The sequence below is a fragment of the Gorilla gorilla genome, chromosome 20, assembly GCF_029281585.2.
Source record: "Gorilla gorilla gorilla isolate KB3781 chromosome 20, NHGRI_mGorGor1-v2.1_pri, whole genome shotgun sequence".
Classification (NCBI taxonomy): Eukaryota; Metazoa; Chordata; class Mammalia; order Primates; family Hominidae; genus Gorilla; species Gorilla gorilla.
The window spans coordinates 58,217,272-58,239,677 of NC_073244.2; the positions used below are offsets into that span (position 1 = coordinate 58,217,272).

Here is a 22,406-nt window from a genome sequence, read left to right on the forward strand (position 1 = left end):
CATGCCCGGCTTATTTTTTCTATTATGGTTATTATTACTTCTGTACGATTATGGTTCCTTTTTTTTTTTTTTTTTTTTTTTCTTGAGATGGAGTCTTGCTCTGTTGCCCAGGCTGGAGTGCAGTGGTGCGATCTCGGCTCACTGCAAGCTCCATCTCCCAGGTTCACACCATTCTCCTGCCTCAGCCTCCCGAGTAGCTGGGACTACAGGCTCCTGCCACCATGCCCGGCTAATTTTTTGTATTTCTAGTAGAGACAGGGTTTCACCATGTTAGCCAGGATGGTTTCGATCTCCTGACCTCGTGGGCCTCCCAAAGTGCTGGGATTATGGGTGTGAGCCACTGCGCCCAGCCTGATTATGGTTTCTGTTATCTGCTATTGTGACTCCCGCAAGTGTCTGCCTGACCCCCTAGGCATACAGGGCCTCTCCAAGCCGACACCTGATGGGGAGGGGCGGGTGGCAGCAGGCAGGGCAGACACACCTGGGTGATGAGGAACTTGGTGAGGCGCTCAGGCAGCCGGCCCTTCTCACTGGACAGGATCATCTCCAACATGTCCCCATGCAGCTTCTCCATCACCACAAACACTTTCTCAGGCGTCTCGAACATGCATTCCAGGTTCACGATCCCGGGATGCCGCAGGCTCTGCAGGGTGGGGAGCGGGGTCAGGGCCCAGGTCACCCACAAACTCAGACCCCAAAGGGTCAGGTATAGGAGCAGGAGGATGACAAACAAGGAGAAGGATGTCCCTGGGGTATTGGCACTCGGGGAGGGAAGGGGGCTTCCCACAGGCCAAGACAGAACAGGCCCACCTCCACCCCACCTGCCAGGTGCCCAGAAGGATCTTTTTTTTCTTTCTATTTAAATATAGAGATGGGGTTTCACCATGTTGGCCAGGCTGGTCTCAAACTTCTGGCCTCAAGTGATCCTCACACCTCGGCCTCCCAAAGTGCTGGGATTACAGGCGTGAGCCACCATGCCCGGCCCAGAAGGATCTTTACATCCTGAAATTCTGGTGGAGGCCCAGGGTTGCAGGAGGGAAGAGGGGGAGCTTGGAGAAATGGGGAGAGCTCTGCACATCTGTATCTTTTAAATCCATACCCCCTCTCACATTCTCCAGTCCCATCCTGGCCTAACCCCTCTCTCCCACCCAGATCCCCACTCAGCCTCCTGGCTACAATCACTTCCCTTTCCACCCACCCTCCAGATGGCAGCCCGAGGGATTTTCCTAACGTACACACCTGATCCTGCCCCTCCCTTTCTCAAAAGCCTTCTGTGGCTCCCCAGTACCCTCAGGAGAAAGTCCAAAGGGTCTGGCTCCGCCCTCCTCCCTGGCCTCATCTCCCAGTACCTCCTTTCTAGAAAACCTCATGCTCCTCTCACCAGGCCTTTGTACAGGCTGGTCCCTCTGCTAAGAACACCTTCTCCCCTTCAGTCTCAACAGGCATATGCCCTCCTCCAGGAAGCCTTCCCTGACCACCCCTACACTGGGTCAGCTGGCCCATGAAAGGAAGAAGCAGAAAGGGAAGGCGGCCTGGTGGTTACCTGCAGAATGGCCACTTCGTTCCGGAGCTGGCTCTCCTGCTTGGTAGGGAAGCGCAGTTTGTCAATGACCTTAACTGCCACGTCCCGGCCTGTCTTCCGGTGCTTTCCTGCACAGGGAGTAGAAGAGATGGGGGATGAGAGAGCAAGACCACCCAGTCCTGGCAGGAGTATCTCCACCTCTGCCAACCTCTGCCCCCCACCATGGAGACAGCCAGAGTTGGGCAGAGTTGGAAGGCCCCAGGAGATACGTGAAAAGGCCACCTGAGGTGCACCTTGGGAGTAAAGGCAGAAAGAAGGAAAGCAAAAAACAAACAAAAAGCTCCGAAGAAGAGAATGTATAACATGGGAAACTGGATTTATAACCAGTCAGAATCTAGCATCTAGTTTTGTGTGACCCATAAGAGTCCTGGGGACAGGGGAGAGACACCAGCACCAGGGGAGGCAGACTGACCCTATTATACAGAGAAGGAAACTGAGTCTTAGAGTTTAGAGTGTAGAAGTTACCCTCCCTGTCCTATTGAACTCTAGGATCTAGCTCTGTGGCAAATCAAAGTGTAAAATTTACCCCCCCCCCCCATACAATCAGAATCTAGGATTTAGCCTGTGGCCAATCAGAATGCAGAATCTACCCTCCAATCCAATCAGAATCTAGGATCTAGCCCTGCGGCCAATCAGAATGCAGAATCTACCCTCCTATTCAATCAGAATCTAGGATCTAGCTCTGTGGCCAGAGTGCAGAATCTACCCTCTTATCCAATCAGAATCTAGGAACTAGTTCTGTGGCCAATATGAATGCAGAATCTACTCTATCCAATCAGAATCTAGGTTCTAGCTCTGTGGTCAATCAGAGTGCAGAATCTACCTTCCCTATCCAATCAAAATCTACCTCTGTGACCAATCAGAGTGCCGAATTTACCCTTCCTATTAATAACAGGAGGAATGTCCATTGGTTTTTCCCAATGAGAAAAGGAGAACCTGCAATCAGTCCACCCAGGATCTAGCTAAGCCAATCAACATGGGAGGTGAGCATGTGACCAATCAGAAAGGAAGGGTTGGAGCCAGAAAGAAAGGGCTGGAGCCACAGCAGCTTCCCCCAGCCCCGGGCTCCCTCTGGGTTAGCTCTGAAGTGTCCTCACCTCCATAGACCACTCCAAACTGCCCTGAGCCCAGCACTTCATCAGGGAAGATCTGGTAGACAGTGGCAATGTCCTACAGGGTGAAGACAGGGCAGGTCAGGGGTGCAAATGGAAATGGGGAAGGGGGAGTTAAGGAGACGAGAGAGCTGGGGAGGGTTTGTGGGAGGGGAGGGCATCAGGTGGGGGCAGGAGTCTCACCACATTCTCTTGGATCTGACTGTTGGACACAGAGATGCTCAGAGAAGCTTGTCCTAGGGAGAGGGGAGAGACAGAGGTGAGGGGACTCCAGGCTCAGGATTATCTCCACCCATACCTGCAAAAGCAGACTTGGGAGTCAGGCCACCCAGATTTGAATCCAATGTTCGATACAATGTGCAACTTCAGGCTGGTGACTTGTCCACTACAAACCTCAGTTTCCTCATCTAGAAAATGGGAATAATAAAAGGACCTCCCTCATAGAGCCACCAGGAGGAGTAAATGAGATGTGCTGAGCGGCTAAAGGAGTGATGTTACAGATGATTTTGCTGAGCATTTTACCCCAGGATCTCAGCACCAGGGGAGGCAGACTGACCCCATTGTACAGAGAAGGAAACTGAGTCTTGGAGGGAAAGCCCAGACTGACTCCTGCATCTTCCCTTGAACTTTTCCCCCTACAAACCCAACCAGAGCCAGACATTTCTAAAGTCCGATCCTTCTGCCATTTGAATGTCTCTCTCTTCCACCAGTCTAGGCCCCTGCTCACCCCCCAACTCTGGGTCCTCACCCCACAGCCCCTTCCCTGGTCTCCTTGCCCCAATCCTGCCCCTTCCTACTCACCTCCCACAGAGAAGCCAGAGGGATCTTACTGAGGCACAAGACTGACCCTGTCCCTCCTCTGCTCACAACTCTGCCATGGCTCCCCAGTGCCCTCAGGAAGAAGCCTGAGCCCCTTAAATGGCCTAAAAGCCATGGCCTAGACCCTCATCTACCTCTGACTTCTACCCCCAACATGCTATTCCTGACACACTGGCCTCCTTGCTGGGCCTCAAATACAGCAAGCTCTCTTCTACCTTCTGGTCTCTGCATATGCTGTTTCCCCTGCCAGGAATACTCTTTCCTTCATCCTAGACTTAGCTAAATCCTCCTCATCCTCAAGTGTAAGCTCAAATGTCACTCCTAGGACCAAGTTGGATTACTCTCGCAAATGCTCTGCATCACACTCGTTGCTTGTATGGGTTAATGATCAATGTCTGTCACCCACACTGGATTATAAGCTCCAGAGGGTGGGAACCTGGTACTCTCTCAACATTTTTTGCCTCTGCCTAAAATGACCTCCCATTTTCTTTCCCACATCTCACCCTGCCTCGGCCTCCAGATCTCAGTTCAGATGTCACCTCCTCCAGGAAGCCCCCCTATATACCCAGATTGGGTCAGGTACCCCTCTGGGCTCCTCCAGCTCCCTAGCTTCCTTGTCCCAACCCTGCCCACCCTGGACTGTCACTCTCTGAAGATGGGTATTCTGCCCTACTGGACTCTGAGCCCCATGAGGGCAGGTCTTGGGCTGTCCTGGCCACCACTGGGTCCCCAGCACTGTTCCGCACAGAGGAGGCACTCAGTAAGTGCATGAGGACTTATCAGCACCTGGGACAAGGCTCATGGAGGGGAAGTGATATGCCCAGGGCCACATATCAGGCCAGGAGCTTAACAGAGATTTGTTGTGGATTTTTTTTTTTTTTTTTTTTTTTTTTTATGTTTTGGAGACAGAGTCTTGCTCTGTCACCCAGACTGGAGTGCAGTGATGCAATCATGACTCACTACTCCCAGGCTCAAGCAATTCTCCTGCCTCAGCCTTCCAAGTACCTGGAACTACAGGTGTGCGCCACCACACCTGGCTAATTGTTTTTATTTTTTGTAGAGATGGAATCTCATTATGTTGCCCAGGCTGGTCTTGAACTCCTGGCCTCAAGTGATCCTCCCTCCTTGGCTTCCCAAAGCGCTGGGATTAACAGGAGTGATTAACAGAGTTTGAACCTAGGCCTGCTGAGTCCAGAAGCTGCGTTCTCAACCCCACCATTGCCCACTTTCCTCTTTGGCCCTTCCATTCCCCAGAACCCTGCCCCACCCATCTAGACCTATTCTCTCAAGGACCCGGGGTGGGAGGACTTACTGTGGGGCGCGTGGCCTGGGGCGCTGGGTGCGTCCTGAAGGATGACGGGCATCAGGGCCTGGCGGATGGCTGTCTCCCAGCCCCGGGCGGCCTCAGCCCCCTGCCCACTTGGCCCACCCGGAGTCCCGCCAGGCATCTCGCCCACGAAGTAGGTGGCATTGGCAGTGACGATCTCAAAGCAGTGTGGGTTGGTGCCCGGCGGCACAAGGCTGAAATTCTGGGCGGACTCCACCGTGAGGATTTCTGACAGCGGAATTTCCTGCAGGACGTGGAACCAGCACAGGTGAGGATGCCAGGCAGACCTTGGAATTCTAGTGCTTACCCAGAAGGATACACAGGATCCATGTTGATGGGGATGGGCCTGGTTTGCACAGTGGTCAGACAAGTTCCCAGTAATTCTAAGCCTGTTCTCACTGTTCTTTTATAATTACTGGCAGAGGCCAGGTGCGGTGGCTCATGCCTGTAATCCCAACACTTTGGAAGGCCGAGGCCGGCAGCTCACTTGAGGTCAGGAGTTCGAGACCAGCCTGGCCAACATGGCAAAATCCCGTCTCTACTGAAAATACAAAAATTAGCCAGGCGTGGTGGTGTGCGCCTGTAATCCCAGCTAATCGGGAGGCTGAGGCAGGAAAATCGCTTGCACCTGGGAGGCGGTGGTTGTAATGAGCCAAGATCGCATCACTGCACTCCAGCCTGGGCGACAGAGTGAGATTCCGTCTCAAAAATAATAATAATAATACTAATTACTGGCAGAAGTGATATTGAAGCAGAGACCAGAAAGGTAAGAAGAAGCCAGCTGGCAAGGAGTAGGGGAACAGCATGTGCAAAGGCCCTAAGGAAAGGCTATGCTCAAAAGCCAAGCTGTATCCCCATCACATGGGCGGTGCCTGGACATAGTAAAAGCTTGATAAACATTTGATGGCCGGATGTGATGGCTCGTGCCTGTACTCCCAGCACTTTGGGAGGCCGAGGTGGGCAGATTGCCCAGGAGTTCAAGACCAGCCCGGGCAACACAGTGAGACCCCGGCTCTACAAAAAATTTAAAAATTAGGCATGGTGCCACAAGCCTGTAATCCCAGCACTTTGGGAGGCCAAGGCAGGCAGATCGCTGGAGCCCAGGAGTTTGAGACCAGCCAGAGCAACACAATGAGACCCCCATCTCTACAAAAAATAAAAAAACTAGCCAGGTGTGGTGGTGCGCACCTGTAATCCCAGCTACTGTGGAGGTGGGAGAATCATTTGAGCCAGGGAGGCAGAGGTTACAGTGAGCCATGATCATGCCACTGCACCTGGGAGACAGGGCAAGAGCCTGTCTCAAAATAAATAAATGGGCCGGGTGTGGTGGCTCACGCCTGTAATCCCAACACTTTCGGAGGCCAAGGCGGGCGGATCACAAAGTCAGGAGTTCAAGACCAGCCTGACCAACATGGTGAAAGCCCATCTCTACTAAAAATACAAAAATTAGCCAGGCGTGGTGGCACACCTATAATCCTAGCTACTTGGGAGGCTGAGGCAGAAGAATCACTTGAACCTGGGAGGCGGAGGTTGCAGCGAGCCAACATCGCGCCACTGCACTCCAGCCTGGGTGACAGAGCGAGACTCCGTCTCAAAAATAAATAAACGTTTGATAATAAATGGAGGAAATGAGGCCACACAGGGCTTTGCGGGCCACAAGGAAGAGCCTGGGCTTTGTCCAAGGGCCCTAGGAAGCCACTGAAGGCTTCTGAGCATCATCCGCTTGTGTGCGGAGGGCAGATGGAATAGAACGAGATGGAGACAGAGAACCAGGAAGGAGGCTGAGGGGACCCAGGCGGGACAGAAGGCACAGGGACCATGGGGTAGGAAACGTGTCAAAAGAGGAAGGAGGGAGGTAGGAGAGAGGAAAGAATGAATGACTTAGGCAGCCCATAAAACCAGGTGATGACATGGACACGTCGGGGGGGGGGGCATGGTGAGGACAGCATTTTATTTTATTTTTTTGAGATGGAGTCTTGCTCTGTTGCCCAGGCAGGAGTGCAGTGACGTGATCTCAGCTCACTGCAACCTCCACCTCCCAGGTTCAAGCAATTCTCCTGCCTCAGCCTCCCAAGTAGCTGGGGTTATAGGCACCCACCACCATGCCCAGCTAATTTTTGTATTTTTAGTACAGACAAGGTTTCACCATGTTGGCCAGGCTGGTTTCGAACTCATGATCTCAAGTGATCCGCCCGCCTCGGCCTCTGAAAGCGCTGGGATTACAGGCGTGAGCCACCATGCCTGGCCAAGGACAGCATTTTAGATGGTGTGGTCTGAGCAAAATGGGAAGATGATAAGGAACCAGCCATGGAAAGTTCAAGGAAGACGCTCCAGGGCAGGTAACAGCTGGAGTCCAGGTTTTATTACTCTAAGACAATGGGAGCCACTGGGGGGTTTGACGGTTTTAATAAAGACTGCCCTGGCTGTGGGGGAAATGACAGAGGTTGTGAGGTCAGAAGCAAGGACCCTGCAAGGAGAAGGCTGAAACCATCCAGGTGGAAGACAGTGGCTGGGACACAGTGTGGGCATGGGAGGTGGTGACGAATATGCACACATAATGCAATACATTAATTATAAAGGAATAGTGAGGCCGGGCGCGGTGGCTCATGCCTGTAATCCCAGCACTTTGGGAGGCCGAGGGGGGCAGATCATGAGGTCAAGAGATCAAGACCATCCTGTCCAACATGGTGAAACCCCGTCTCTACTAAAAATACAAAAATTAGCTGGGTGTGGTGGCATTCACCTGTAGTCCTAGGGTGGGAGGCTGAGGCAGGAGAATCGCTTGAACCCGGGAAGCGGAGGTTGCAGTGAGCCGAGATCGCGCCACTGCACTCCAGCTGGGTGACAGAGTGAGACTCTGTCTCAAAAAATAAACAAATAATAAAAAATAAAGGAATAGTGAGAACAGCCTTAGAATTACTGGGAGCTTAATATATACCACGCCTTAAGCCGACTGGTTTAGTGGATTGGCTCTTCGAATTCTCGCACCAGCCCTGAGGTGAGTATTAGCATTTGAGGCATTTTACAGGTGAGAAGCGTGAGGCACTGAGAAGTAAGGGAAACTGCCCGGAGTCCCCCTCGCTGGAAAGTGGTGGGGCCAGAATCGGATGGGCAGCACTTGCTGATGAGCTGGAAGCAGGGAGGCTGGGGGTGGGCAGAGGGTGTGATTTGCAGGATCTGTCTGGAGTAACTGGGGGTAAGAGGAGGTGTGGGGAAGTTTGTGGGCACAGCGGGAAGTCCGAGGGAGCTGAAAGCCCGGAGGCTTACCTTATAGTATCTGTTGGTCGTGTTGTTCTGGAAGAGCGTGATACACTTGCAGTCCAGGCGCCAATAGTGCCGCTTTCTCTGCAGAGATGTTTGAAGAGTCACGTGAACCGCCAGACTTTCCTGCCCAGTCCCTATCCCGTGGAGCTGCTTGGGGCTTCAGGTGCCTGGAGCACCACGTGCACGCCCTAACTCTAGCACCTACCCCACGCCGTAACCCCACCCCACCACACGCCCTAACCCTAGCCCCGCCCCTAGCCTTAACCCTAGCCCAGCCCCCACGCCCTAACCCCAGACTCGCCCCCCACTTAGCCCTCTTCCTCCAGCCAAGCTCCTCCCCTAACTCTAGCCCCGCCCCTGACCTTGCCCTGAGCCCCGGGTCTTCCCTAACTCCTGCCCCCTAGTCCCACCCTTATAGCCCACACTTCTAATTCTAGCCCCGCCTCCAGCACGGCCCAGCCCACTACTGGCCCCGCTCGCGCCTAGCTCCAGCCCCACCCACCTAGCCCCGCCTACTCAAGCTGAGCCGCCCCTCTTCCAGCCTTCGCTCCGCCGCACCTGGCCCCGCCCCGGCCACTCACCAGCGTGTCCTTGTTGCTGTAATGAACCACCCAACCCTCCCGCAGCGTGGTGCTGGATTTCCGCGTCGTGTGTCGCACCGATTGCACCACCCTCATTAGGGGGATGTACCCCAGGGAGCTGCGAAGGAAGAGGAAGGGGTGAGAAGTCACATGCAGAAAGTGACCATGCTGCTTGGGAATGCAGGGGGCATCTCTGGGTAACTAGGGAGTTGGGGACTGTTTTTGTTTGTTTGGTTTTTGTTTTGACATTTTCCCCCCAACACACACCCGGGAGTTGCTTTCTGTTTGTTTTTAAGAGGCTCGCTCTGTCACCCAGGCTGGAATGCAGTGGTGCGATCTCGGCTCACTGCAACCTCTGCCTCTCGGGTTCAAGCGATTCTCGTGCCTCAGCCTCCTGAGTGGCTGGGACAATCACGGTGACCATTAGGCGCACGCCACCACCCCTGGCTAATTTTTGTATTTTTAGTAGTGATGAGGTTTCACCATGTTGGCCAGGCTGGTCTCGAACTCTTTGCCTTAACTCCTTCCCTAACTCCTGCCCCTAGTCCCATCCTTATAACCCACCCTTAGAATCCGTTCAAGAGATCCATCCGCCTCGGCCTCCCAAAATGCTTACAGGTGTGAGCCACCACGCTGGCCCAGAGGGAGATTCTTGAGAGGGCTTCTGTAGTAGGCCTTTCTGAAGTCAGGCTGCCTAGCAAATTACCTAACCTCTTCATGCCTCAGTTTGTCCACCCAAAGGGGATGCTATGAGGAGTGGAAACCTTTCTACGGAGCTTAGTACAGTGCCTGGCATACAGAGGACCTCCAGTAAGTGCTAATTGGTATTTAGTCCAGCAATTGTGGAACCAGCTGTGTGACATTGGGTAAGTGATTCAACCTCTCTGGGCCTCACCTCCCTCATTTGTGCAGATGCTGTTAGTACAGTAAGGAAGGTCTAGAGAGATTAAGTGGCCTGCTGGGCATGGTGGTTCATGCCTGTAATCCCAACACTTTGGGAGGCAGAAGTGGGGGGATCACTTGAGGTCAGGAGTTTGAGATTTGAGAGATTAAGTGACTTGCTCAACTCTGGAACCAACAATCTCTGGATCCCTGTGCTAGATCAGAACCTGGGTGGCCTTGATCACATCTCTTTGCCTGAGACTCAGTTTCCCCATCTGTGAAATAGGCTGCCTCTCCCCACACCCGCCACCCCCAATCCCTCAAGGTCCAACTCTTGACAGTGTATGACTGTGTTACTAGGCATTCCCAGGAAAGACGTGGGAGAAAGGGAACCTGCGGCTTCAGGCTGCTTGGGTTGGGAGGCACCACAGGAAACACTCTGTTGTCACTGTGACTGGCTTACCCATCCCCTTTCTCTCCAACCCTCTTCCCCTCGCCCTCCCTGCTGCAGCTACATGGGTCTCTTTGCTGTCCCTGGAACACGGTGCCTCCACCCAAGGGCCTTTGCACTCGCTGTTGCCTCTGCCTGGAAGCCTTTTCCCCCAGAGCCCCACAAGGCTCCTTCCCTCCCCTCCCTTCAACTGCCACTTCCTCAGCGAGGTCTCCTTGAAGGACCCTAAGAGAGCATGTCCCCCATTCTCCATCTTCTCTTGTTTTTATCACCATTACCAATACCCGATGCTATTGATGCATTTATTAGCTGTCTCCCCACTGAGGCAGTCAGCTCCAGAAGGGCAGACTTTTACCTCTTTCGTTCATAGCTGTGTGCTTGAACACAGCAGGTGCTCATTAAATATTTTCCAGTGCACCTGTGAGGGTGCACCCTTACCCCTACCCCAGGTTTATCACCCTGTGGGGTAGGTACCTCATCGCCCCAGGAGGAAACCGTGGCACACAGGGAAGCACCTAGCAAGTGAAGTGGTAGAGCTGGGATCTGGGCTGTCACCCTCCAGCGCCTGTGTGAACTGTGCTTTCTCAATAAACATTCATGCCACACCCAGATAGGAAGTGCCTGATCTGAGCCAGTCCTGTCCTAGGCACCTGGGAGGGCAGAAAATATCCTTGCCCTCATGCACCTGAGCTCACATTCCAGTGGAGCTAAGTATGAACTCCGTGTATAGTTTAAAAATGCGTAGGCTGGGGGCACAGTGGCACACACCTGTAGTCCCAGAACTTTGGGAGGCTGAGGTGGGAGGATTGCTTGAGCCCAGAAGTTCAAGACCACCCTGGGCAACATAGCAAGACCCCCTATCTTAAAAAAAAAAAAAAAAAAAAAAAGAAGAGGAATATAGGTCAGGCGCGGTGGCTCATGCCTGTAATCCCAGCACTTTGGGAGGCCGAGGCAGGTGGATTACCTGAGGTCGGGAGTTCAAGACCAGCCTGACCAACATGGCAAAACCCTGTCTCTACTAAAAATACAAAAAAAGTAGCCGGGCATGGTGGCAGGTGCCTGTAGTCCCAGCTACTTGGGAGGCTGAGGCAGGAGAATCGCTTGAACCCAGGAGACACAGGTTGCAATGAACTGAAATTGCATCACTGCACTCCAGCCTGGGCAACAAGAGCGAAACGCCATCTAAAATTAGCCAGGGATAGCAGTGCGTCCCTGTAGTCCCAGATACTCGGGAGGCTGAGGCAGGAGGATCACCTGAGCCCAGGAGTTTGAGGTTACAGTGAGCCACAGTCACACCACCGCACTCCAGTGGGCAATAAAGCAAGACCCCTTGGGAGGCTGAGGCGGGTGGATCACTTGAGCTCAGGAGTCAGGAGTTCAAGACCAGCCTGGGCAACATAGGGTAGACCCTGTCTCTACAGAAATACAAAAATTAGCTGGGTGTGGTGGACGAGCCTGTGGTCCCAGCTACTCGAGAGGCTAAGGTGGCAGGATCGCTTGAGCCCAGGTGGTCGAGGCTGCAGTGAGTCAAGACTGCACCACTGCACCAGCCTGGGCGACAGACCGAGACCCTGTCTCAAACAAAAAATTATTTTTAAAAAATTTTAGTGCTTTAAAAGGTTTGCCTCAGGAACTGGGAAAATTTATAAATATAAGGTGATGTCAGCCCATTGTACAGAAAAAGAAATTGAGGTTCACTGTGCAGGAGGGTCTTCCCCCAGGGTCTCTTGGAGGGTTCTGTGTATACCTCTGGGCCTTGCCTCCCTCGCCTTCCTCCTCCTCACTGGCGTGGAGCGCATTCTCTGAGTGGGAGCCAGGGATGACACCGGAGTCCTCTGACTCATCCATGAGGGCGCTCTTGTCAGCCTCACTGAAATCGGTGGCCTCCTCCATCGGCACATCTGTGGGGACGGAGGCATCAGAGGGGTCTCCACCCAGTCCTGCCCCTTCCCCTTTCTCCCCAGCATCCCCCCAGCCTCTCACCTCCATTGATAAGGGCCTCCCCCAGGCAGTCATTAGGGACGCGGGTGGCGCAGCGTTTGTGACAGTTAAACTTGCAGTCTGGTAGGACAGGGAACAAGGGAACGGGTGAGAAGGGGAAGAGAGGTTACCTGGAAGGCTTGAACCTTGACCCTAAGCCTCAGGCTCAAAAGAGTCTACTCTTGCTGTCTGGGTAAGAACACTGGCTGCTGCTGCCCTGGTCATTTTCCCACTTTCAGCCACAGTTTTCCCAACTATCGGGGGGTCTTGATTAAGTAGGAGGGCTAGACTCAAAATCCCGACGACTGCCGAGTGCAGTGGCTCCCGCCTGTAATCTCAGTATTTTGGGAGGCTGGGGAGAGCAGATCATTTGAGGTCAGGAGTTTGAAACCAGCCTGCCCTACATGGTGAAACCTCGTCTCTACTAAAAATACAAAAATTAGCTGGGCGTGGGACTACAGGCGCCCACTACCACGCCCAGCTAATTTTTTTGTGTTTTTAGTAGAGACGGGGTTTCGCCATGTTGGTCAGGCTGGTTTCGCGCTCCTGACCTCAGATGATCCACCTGCCTTGGCCTCCTAAAAGTGCTGGGATTACAGGCGTGAGCCACCGCGCCCGACGTGTGTGTGTGTGTGTGTGTGTGTGTGTGTGTGTGTGTGTGTGTTATTGGTTCTAATGTGCTGTGACTCCAGACTCTGAACACCCTAGGGCTGGGTTCCTCAACCCGTGACACTAACACAGTGCCCAGGATAATTCCTTGTTTTAGGGCACTTGCTCTGTGTATTGTAGGATGTTTAGCTGCATCTCTGACTTCTACCTACTGGATGCCAGTAGCACTATCCCAGCGTACCAAACAAAACCATCTCCAACCCTTGCCAAACATCCCCTAGAAGTGAAACGGCCCCTGGTCGAGAACCACTGCTGTAGAGTTCAGTGTTTCCACAGTTCTAGGGACACTATACATCGAAGATTCTAGAGGTTACTAAAAACCTATTTTATGAAGGTTCTATGATTCTGTTTTTTTTTTTTTTTTTTTAAGAAACAGTCTGGCTGTCACCCAGACTAGAGTGTGCAATGGCACCATCTCGGCTCACTGCAACCTCTGCCTCCCAGGCTCAAGCGATCTTCCCACCTCAGCCTCCTGAGTAGCTGAAACTACAGGCACGCACTACCATGCCCAGCTAATTTTTCATATTTTTTGTAGAGATGGGGTCTTTCCATGTTGTACAAGCTGGTCTTGAACTCCTGGGCTCAAGCAATCCACCCACCTAAGCCTCCCAAAGTGCTGGGATTACAGGTGTGAGCTACTGCCCCTGACCTGATTCCGTATTTCTAAGGCTTCAGAGTTTGATGTCCAAGTTTCTAGAACTCTAGACATCTATGAATCGACACTTCTAAGACTCTTTAATGTCCAAGATTTTAGGGTGTTATATATCTAAACTCTAAAATTTGACAGTTCTAGGGTTCTACAATTCTAGGCTTCTCTACCTCCAGAATCTGCAGATTCCAAGGTTCTAGGATTCTATACATACAAGATTCTAGAATTTGATGTTTCTATGCTTCTTTAGCTCTAGGCTTCTAAGATTCTAGAATTCGATTGTTCCAGTAAATTCTTGAATTGGATGTTTCTAGGTTTATGTGGATCTAGGCTTCTGAGGTTCTAGAATTTTTTTTTTCTTTTTTTGAGACAAGTTCTTGCTCTGTCACCCAGGCTGGAATGCAGTGGCACAATCACGGCTCACTGCAGCCTCAACCTCCTGGGCTCAAGCAATCCTCCCTCCTCAGAGTCCCAAGTAGCTGGAACCACAGATGCATGCTGCCACGCCTGGCTAATTTTTAATTTTTTTTGTAGAGACAGGGTTTCGCCATGTTGCCCAGGCTGGTCTTAAACTCCTGGGCTCAAGTGATCCACCTACCTTGGCCTCCCAAAGTGCTGAGATTACATGCATGAGCCACCACACCTGGCTGGATTCTAGAATTTGATTGTTCAAAGTTCTGGGAGCCTAGAATTTCCAGGATTCTAGGTTACGATGGTTTCAAGCTTATATGATTCTAGACGTCTAAGACACTCAAATTTGATGTGCCTATGTTTCTATTACCCTCAAATCCCATGGTTCCAAAATTCTCATGTTCTGAGAGTCTATAACTTGGGAGATCTAAGATGTGTAATCTAAAGTTCTGTTGTTATTTTAGCTGAATTCTATCATTCGGAATTCTTGAATGCTATGGTTCTGATTCTAGAATTCTCAGGTTCTACAGTTTTAGAATTCCATGCTAAGCACGTTATGAATCTAGGATTCCAAGGTTCTAAAGACTGAGGTTCAGCTGGGCGCGGTGGCTCACACCTGTAATCCCAGCACTTTGGGAGGCCGAGGTAGGAGGATTGCTTGAGCCCAGGAGTTCAAGACCAGCCTGAACAATATAGTGATACCTTCTCTCTACAAACGATTTAAAAATTAGCTGGGTGTGGCCAGGCGCGGTGGCTCACACCTGTAATCCCAGCATTTTGGGAGGTCGAGGCAGGTGGATCACAAGGTCAGGAGATCGAGACCATCCTAGCTAACATGGTGAAACTCCGTCTCTACTAAAAATACAAAAAAATTAGCCGGGCGTGGTGGCGGGCGCCTGTAGTCGCAGCTACTCAGGAGGCTGAGGCAGGAGAATGTCGTGAACCCAGGAGGCAGAGCTTGCAGTGAGCCGAGATCACACCACTGCACTCCAGCCTGGGCGACAGAGTGAGACTCCATCTCAAAAAAAAAAAAAAAAGAAAATTAGCTGGGTGTGGTGGCATCACCTGTAGTCCTAGCTACTTGGGAGGCTGAGGCAGGAGGATCACTTGAACCCAGGAGGTTGAAGCTGCAGTTAGCCGTGATTGCGCCACTGCACTCCAGCACTCCAGCCTGGGTGATAGAGTGACACCGTCTCCAAAAAAAAAACAACACACACACACACACACACAACTGAGGTTCTAAGATTCCAGAATTCCAAAGGTCCCAGAACACTAGGATTCAGGGCCCTCCCCTTCTGAGGCCCTGGGGTCCCAAGGCTCAGATCCTTGTGTCCTGCCACAAGACCAGGTTGCGGCGGGAAGGAGGTTCTGACCCTGTCTGTCCTCCCCGACAGGCCCAGCTAACCTTTGCATTGCAGGCCCTGCCGGAAGAGGCCCTTGAGGAGTTTCTTGCAAGCCTGGCAAACGGTGGGCCGTGTATAGCTGTGGATGAGGAAGGTGTGCGGCACCTTGACCTTGGAGAGCAGCATCTTGTCCAGCTCAATGGGGCGGCCCGTATACGATGAGGCAGAAGAGGAGGAAGAGGATGACGGGGGACGGCGAGGCAGGAGTTCGGTGGTGCTACGGCTCTGTCGTTGGCAAGAATGGAAGGGACACATCAGTGCGTTGGCCCCATGCCTGGGCCAAGTCACCCCCCTAGCCACCAACCCGTCCCATCCCCCATCTCCTCACCAGCTCTTCAGCCGTGCAGGGCAGGGACTCGGAGGTGCCGAGGCGCACCGAGTGGCCACTGGCCAGAGACGTGGATGACAGGCGCCGTTTGCGGGCCCCACTACAGTTGTTGGGGATGCTGAAGGCACAGCGCTTGTGGTAGTTCAGCCCGCAGCCTGCAGGGGGCGCCAGAGAGTATAAGAGACATGGCTTCTGCCCCTCCTAGGTCTCTTCTTGAGAAGTTGTGCCCTTTCCACCCAATCTCCCACCTGGTCCTGTCCCATCACCCCCCAGCACGATCTCCTCCAAAAGGCACTACTACCCGTAAGTGTATCAGCCCCTTCAGGCCCGCCCCTCCTTAGAGTTCTGCCCCAAGTTCCAGCTTGTAGCCCCACCATCACCCCATCTGTCCCCTAGACCCTGAACACAACCACACCCCTTTTCTCACTCCAACAAGGGACACCTCAAAGGTTCCCCCCAAAGCTCCGTCCCCAGTTTCAGCTTGTAGCCCTGCCATCACCCCATCTGTCCCCCAGACCCTGAACACGCCTCACACCCAAAATTTTCCCACTCCAACAAGGGATACCTCAAAGGTTCCCTCCAAAGCTCCACCCCTAGTTCCAGCTTGTAGCCCTGACATCACCCCATCTGCCCCCCAGGCCCTGAACACGCCTCACACCCCACCTTTTCCCACTGCAACAAGGGATGCCTCAAAAGTCCCCTCCAAAGCTCTGACCCAGCCCCAATCCTCTATGGTAAGCACCTCCTTCTAGTCCTCCCCAAAACTCCTGTCCATCTCCCTAGAGATACCTGTTCCCCCTTCTAACCCTGACCTTCCTTTTTCTGAGGCCCCTTTGGTTCCCCCTCTTTCCCCAGCCCCAACTTTCCAAAAGAAAATGCCTCTCCTCACCCCCACCCCTAAGGTCACTATCCCTCCAGGTCTGCTCACCCCCTGTACCCCACTTTCTCTTTTCTGTAGACCTGGAATCCAGGCAATCCCTAAGAAGTGTGATTAAATCTTAGTAGTGTGGGCCACGCATGGTGGCTCACGCCTGTAATCCCAGCACCTTGGGAGGCCAAGGCCGGCGGATCACTTGAGGTCAGGAGTTTGAGACCACACTGGCCAACATGGCAAAACCCCATCTCTAACTAAAAATACAAAACTTAGCCAGGTGTAGTGGCACATGCCTGTAATCCCAGCTACTCTGGAGGCTGAGGCAGAAGAATCACTTGAACCCAGGAGGCAGAGGTTGTAGTGAGCTGAGATCACGCCACTGCACTCCAGCCTGGGCAATACAGCGAGACTCAGTCTCAAAAAAAAAAAAGAGTTCTCAGTTGTACTCAGGTTCATTGTACCATACTAGGCAGAAGTATGACTTCTTATTGTCTTATTTTATTTTGTAGAGACAGGATCTCCCTGTACCCCAGGCTGAAGCACAATGGCACAATCATAGCTCACTGCAGCCTTCAACTCCTGGGCTCAAGTAATCCTCCTGCCTCAGCCTCCTGAGTAGCCAGAACCACAGACATACGCTACCATGCCCAGATAATTTTATTTTTATTTTTTTGTAGAGGTGGGGTCTTGCTACGTTGCCCAGGCTGGTCTCGAACTCCCGGGCTCAAGTGATCCTTCCACCTCAGCCTCCCAAAGTGTTGGGATTACAGGCGTGAGCCACTGTGCCCTGCCTATTTTATCTTTTAAAATCCTCATCCATGGAGAAATCAGCTCAACTCCCTGTTTCCCACTGGACGTTCTGTATGCGTGCTCTAATACATCTCCAGTGATTCCAAACGACTCCAGGATCGCTTTCTATTCTGGAGTGAAGAATGTTCCTCCAGCCTTTGGGAGCCCTTCTGGTACCCGCCTGCTCCAGGCTTTCCAGTTCCACACCTCCTCATTGTAGGCACTGTCTTGGCTGCATGCTGTAATCACGGCGGCAAGCTTGGAGAACGGTGTTGGCCCTGCAAGAAGAGCTTCAGCAGGGCAAATGGTCTTTGCACACAGTAACCATTTCCCAGTGTTGGCCTTGAATCACTCATATGCTTTCCAGAATTTCAGAATCTTATCTATAACTCTCAGAATGAGTCTCAGGATAGAGTTAAACTCCTGTCGGAATGTAGTCATTTGGGGTTCTCTTGCCACCATAGGAACTGGGACCATCATCTGTGATGCTGTGCCAGTGAAGTCTGTGCTGATAACCCATTAGGGCTTGATGACACCAGGGCTGTACCATGACAAAGACTGCATATGCTGAGGCCTCGAGAGTTGGATATGGTGTGTGGACGATGGCAGTATTTATAAGAGCTTTGAATGCACTGAATCAGTATCTGCAGGCCTACAGTCCTTAAATAATACAAATATACTTTGGACTGCATGATGATCTGGAACACAGGATATTGGAGAAACTGGATTTCTTTTTTTTTTTTTTTTTTTTTGAGACAGAGTCTCACCCTGTCACCCAGGCTGGAGTGCGATGGTATGATCTCGGCTCACTGCAACCTCCACCCTCCCCAGGTTCAAATGATTCTCCTGCCTCAGCCTCCCGAGTAGCTGGGATTATAGGTACCCGCCACCACACCCAGCTAATTTTTGTAGTTTTAGTAGAGACAGGGTTTCACCATGTTGGCCAGGCTGGTCTCTAACTCCTGACCTCATGATCCGCCTGCCTTGGCCTCCCAAAGTGCTGGGATTACCGGTGTGAGCCACCGTGCCCGGCCCAGAATCAGGATTTCTGTACAAGCGTGGCACCCACGGAGCTAGAGATGCTGTCTCAGACCTAATACCCAATGGAACATCCAAGAATATGGCTCTAATTGCAGGGCACGCCATACAAAAATGGAGGCACATGGGGCCCAGCGCAGTGGCTCATGTCTGTAATCCCAGCACTTGGGGAGGCTGAGGTGGGTGGATTACTTGAGACCAGCCTGGCCAACATGGTGAAACCCCATCTACTAAAAATACAAAAATTAGCCAGGAGTGGTGGTGCGCACCTGTAATCCCAGCTATTTGGGAGGCTGAAGCAGGAGAATTGCTTGAACCCAGGAGGTAGAGGTTGCAGTGAGCCAAGACCACGCCACTGCACTCCATCCTGGATGACGGAGCAAGACTCTGTCTCACACACACAAAAAAATGGAGCCACAGGGTCTCATCACAGAATGGATGGTTCTCACCTGTCATCTGTCCTCATAGCCAATGCAGGTACATGGCCTTCATCTGTAGGCAGAGCCCCGATTTCAACATTCTCACTCAGAAGCATGAATAACAGGGACAGAGGACCTATATAGATCTTGACACTTGGGCTGAACCTTGAGACATCTTGGCTTAAAGAACTGTATGTTTTGGACAGGCGCGGTGGCTCATGCCTGTAATCCCAGCACTGTGGGAGGGCAAGGCGGGTGGATCATTTGAGGTCAGGAGTTCAAGACCAGCCTGGCCAACGTGGTGAAACCCCGTCTCTACTAGAAATACAAAAATTAGCCAGGCAGTAATGGCGCGTGCCTGTAATCCCAGCTGCTCGGTAGGCTGAGGCAGGAGAATCGCTTGAGCCTGGGAAGTGGAGGTTGTGGTGAGCTGAGATCGCGTCACTGCACTCCAGCCTGGGTGACAGACTGAGACGCTGTCTCCAAAAAAGAAAACCTGTATATTTTTAAACTATGATTTAAGGAGATATGTATGGGTGCTGTTATGGACTAAATGTCTGTGTCTCCCCCAAAATTCTTATGTTGAAACCCTAACCTCCAATGCAACTATATCTGGAGACGGTGCCTTTATGGAGGTAATTAAGGTTAATTGAGGCCGAAAGAGTGTGACTGTAATCCAATGGGACTGGTGACCTTTTTTTTTTTTTTTTTTTCTGAGACAGAATCGTGTTCTGTCACCTAGACTGGAGTGCAGTGGCGTGATCACGGCTCACCGCAGCCTCAACCTCCCAGGCCCAGGTGATCCTCCCACCTCAGCCTCTTGAGTAGCTAGGACTAGAGGTATGCACCACCATGCCTGGCCAATTTGTTGTATTTTTTAGAGACGGGGTTTCACCATGTTGCCCATGCTGGTCTCGAACTCCTGGACTCAAGCGATCCACCATCCTCCCAAAGTGCTGGGATTATAGGCATGAGCCACCATGCCTGGCCTTCCTTATAAAGGGAAGAGATACCAGGAATCTCTCTCTCCTTGTCCCATTTGAGCACACAATGAAATGATGGCCCTCTGCAAGGCAGGAAAGCAGGCTACACCAGAAACAGAACCCTGCCAGAATCTGGATCTTTGTCTTTCCAGCCTCTCACAATTCCAGGGATTTTGAGAAGTAAATGTCTGTCATTTAAGCCACGCAGGGTGGTATTTTGTTAAGGCAGCCCTGACAAACTAAGACAGGTGCCAGGTTGACAAGAGATGGACCCTGATAGTCATGTTTATGTGTCAGCTTGGCTAGGCAAGATCCAGTTATTCAGACACTAATCTAGATGTTGCCATGAAGGTTTGTTTGTTTGTGTTTTTTTGTTTTTTTTTTTTTTGAGACGGAGTCTCGCTCTGTTGCCAGGCTGGAGTGCAGTGGCACGATCTCGGCTCACTGCAACCTCTGTCTCCTGGGTTCAAGTGATTCTCCTACCTCAGCCTCCCAAGTAGCTGGGACTATAGGCACATGCAACCACGCCCGCTAATTTTTGTATTTTTAGGAGAGATGGGGTTTCACCATGTTGGCCAGGGTGGTCTCGATCTCTTGACCTCATGATCCGCCTGCCTCAGCCTCCAAAGTGCTGGGATTACAGGTGTGAACCACTGTGCCCAGTCAAGGTTTGTTTTTTCTTTTCACCTTCTCAACCCAGCTTTTCCCCGACTCCAGGAAGAACTGGGAAGAGAAGGCCCCATGGAGGTATTTTCTTTTCTTTTCATTTTTTTGAGACAGTTTTGCTCTTGTTGCCCAGGCTGGAGTGTAATGGTGCAATCTCAGCTCACTGCAAGCTCTGCCTCCTGGGTTCAAGAGATTCTCCTGACTGAGCCTCCCGAGTAGCTGGAATTACAGGCGTCCACCGACACGCCGGCTTTTTTGTATTTTTAGTAGAGACGGGGTTTCACCATGTTGGACAGGCTGGTCTCGAACTCCTGACCTCAGGTGATTCACCTGCCTCGGCCTCCCAGAGTGCTGGGATTACAGGCGTGAGCCACCGCACCCGGCCCAGTGGAGGTATTTTCTGGATGTTATGAAAATCCATAATCAGCTGACTGTAAGTGAGAGAGGTGATCCTGCTTGTTCTAGGTGAGTCTCATTCAATCAGCTGAATGTTTTAAAAAGCAGATCAGAGATTTTTCGGATGAAGAAATTCCACCTGTGGACATCAGCTTCGGCTTGTGCCTGAGTTCCCACTTGCCCTTCCTGATAGGATGGATTTTTTTTTCTTTTTCTTTTTTTTGTTTTGTTTTTGTTTTTGTTTCTGTTTTCAGAAGGAGTCTCACTCTGTCACCAGGCTGGAGTGCAGTGGCACGATCTCGGCTCACTGCAACCTCCGCCTCTCAGGTCCAAGCAATTCTCCTGCCTCAGCCTCCCAAGTAGCTGGGACTACAGGCGTGTGCCATCACGTCCGGCTAATTTTTTGTATTTTTAGTAGAGACGGGGTTTCACCATGTTAGCCAGGATGGTCTCAATCTCCTGACCTCGTGATCCACCCGCCTCGGCCTCCCAAAGTGCTGGGATTACAGGGATGAGCCACCGTGCCCGGCCTTTTTCCTGTTTTTGAGCCAGGGTCTCGCTCTGTCACCCAGGCTGGTGTGCAGTGGTGCAATCAGGGCTCACTACAGCGTCGAGCTCCCAGGCTCAAGTGATCCTCCCGCCTCAGCCTCCCAAGTGGCTGGGACCACAAGTGTCTGTCACCATGCTTGGCTAATTATTTTTTGTACAGGCAGAGTCTTGCTATGTTGCCCAGGCTGGTCTTGAACTCCTGGCCTCAAGTGATCCACCTACCTTTGCCTCCCAAAGTGCTGGGATTACTGGCCTCCCCCACTGTGCCCAGCCGGATTTGAGTTGCCTAGCCAGCCCACACAATTCTGTAAGCTGATTCCTTGCATATAAATATCTTAATATTATATCTCCTACTGGATCTGTTTCTCTGCTTGATCCCTGACTGATAGAGGCCCCACCCTCTTCCCCAGCCACCCTTCTGCTCCCCTAGGCTGTTCTTAGGCCCCTACTTGTCCCTCCCAGCTCCACCTCCTAGGCTCCGCCCCTAGACCTGAGCCCCGGCCCAGCCCCACCACTCCTTCCCCAAGCTCTGCTTCTGGGCCCATCCTTCTTCCCATTATTACTTCCTAGGCTGCGCCCCCAGCTCTGAGACCCGCTCCTCCTCCCCACGCTGTCCCCGTGCCAGGACCATTACGCTCCGCCCCCGGTGCAGAGCCCCGCCCCAGGCCCCGCCCCCAACCCTTTAGCTCTCACCATCGCACTTGAGGCCCTGGCGCACTAGGCCGAAGAGCATCTCCCCGCAGTGATCACAGAAGGCAGGCGCCCGATAGGAGTGCACCGTGAGGGCGTGCGGGCGGATCTGGAAGTCCTCGAAGGTGGCCGAGGCTGTAGGCGGAAAACAGGGATGGATGCTTGAGGCGGGGTAGGCCAAAGCTTTTCCAGACCCCACGTTCCCTGATTTCTCACAGTCCTCCCAGCGGCAAGGTTTGATCTTTCCTTCCTTCCTTCATTTGCTCTCATACTACATTCTGCCTGGGTTCAAATCCCAGCTCCACCCCTGAACAAAACACATATATCCATCCCTACGCCCGGGGCAGGGACAGAGCGGGAATTGGGGAGTTGTTTAACGGGCAAGGAGCTTCAGTTTCGCAAGATGACAACAGTTCTGGAGACTGGCTGCACAACAGTGTGCATGAACTTTAAATTACTGAACTGTACGCTTAAAAGTGCTTAAAATGTTGTGGGCTTTTTTGTTTGTGTTTGTTTGAGAGTTTCATTCTGTCACCCAGGCTGG

At 52.2% G+C, this 22,406-nt stretch overlaps 1 protein-coding gene across 3 annotated transcripts in view; it reads right to left on the minus strand.

Annotated features, from left to right (window-relative positions):
- Positions 1-22,406, minus strand: part of PRKD2 (protein kinase D2) — a 42,849-nt gene that overhangs the window by 14,791 nt on the left and 5,652 nt on the right. For all 3 annotated transcript variants that reach the window (XM_019015023.4, XM_019015021.4, XM_055369814.2), the window contains 12 exons: positions 21,866-21,997; positions 15,459-15,613; positions 15,133-15,355; positions 12,002-12,079; positions 11,766-11,919; positions 8,686-8,803; positions 8,108-8,185; positions 4,826-5,084; positions 2,878-2,930; positions 2,680-2,752; positions 1,544-1,650; positions 482-643 (listed from right to left, as the gene is read on the minus strand). In XM_019015023.4, coding sequence (XP_018870568.2) covers positions 482-643; positions 1,544-1,650; positions 2,680-2,752; positions 2,878-2,930; positions 4,826-5,084; positions 8,108-8,185; positions 8,686-8,803; positions 11,766-11,919; positions 12,002-12,079; positions 15,133-15,355; positions 15,459-15,613; positions 21,866-21,997 — 1,592 coding nt within the window. The remainder of the gene's footprint in view (positions 1-481; positions 644-1,543; positions 1,651-2,679; positions 2,753-2,877; positions 2,931-4,825; positions 5,085-8,107; positions 8,186-8,685; positions 8,804-11,765; positions 11,920-12,001; positions 12,080-15,132; positions 15,356-15,458; positions 15,614-21,865; positions 21,998-22,406) is intronic.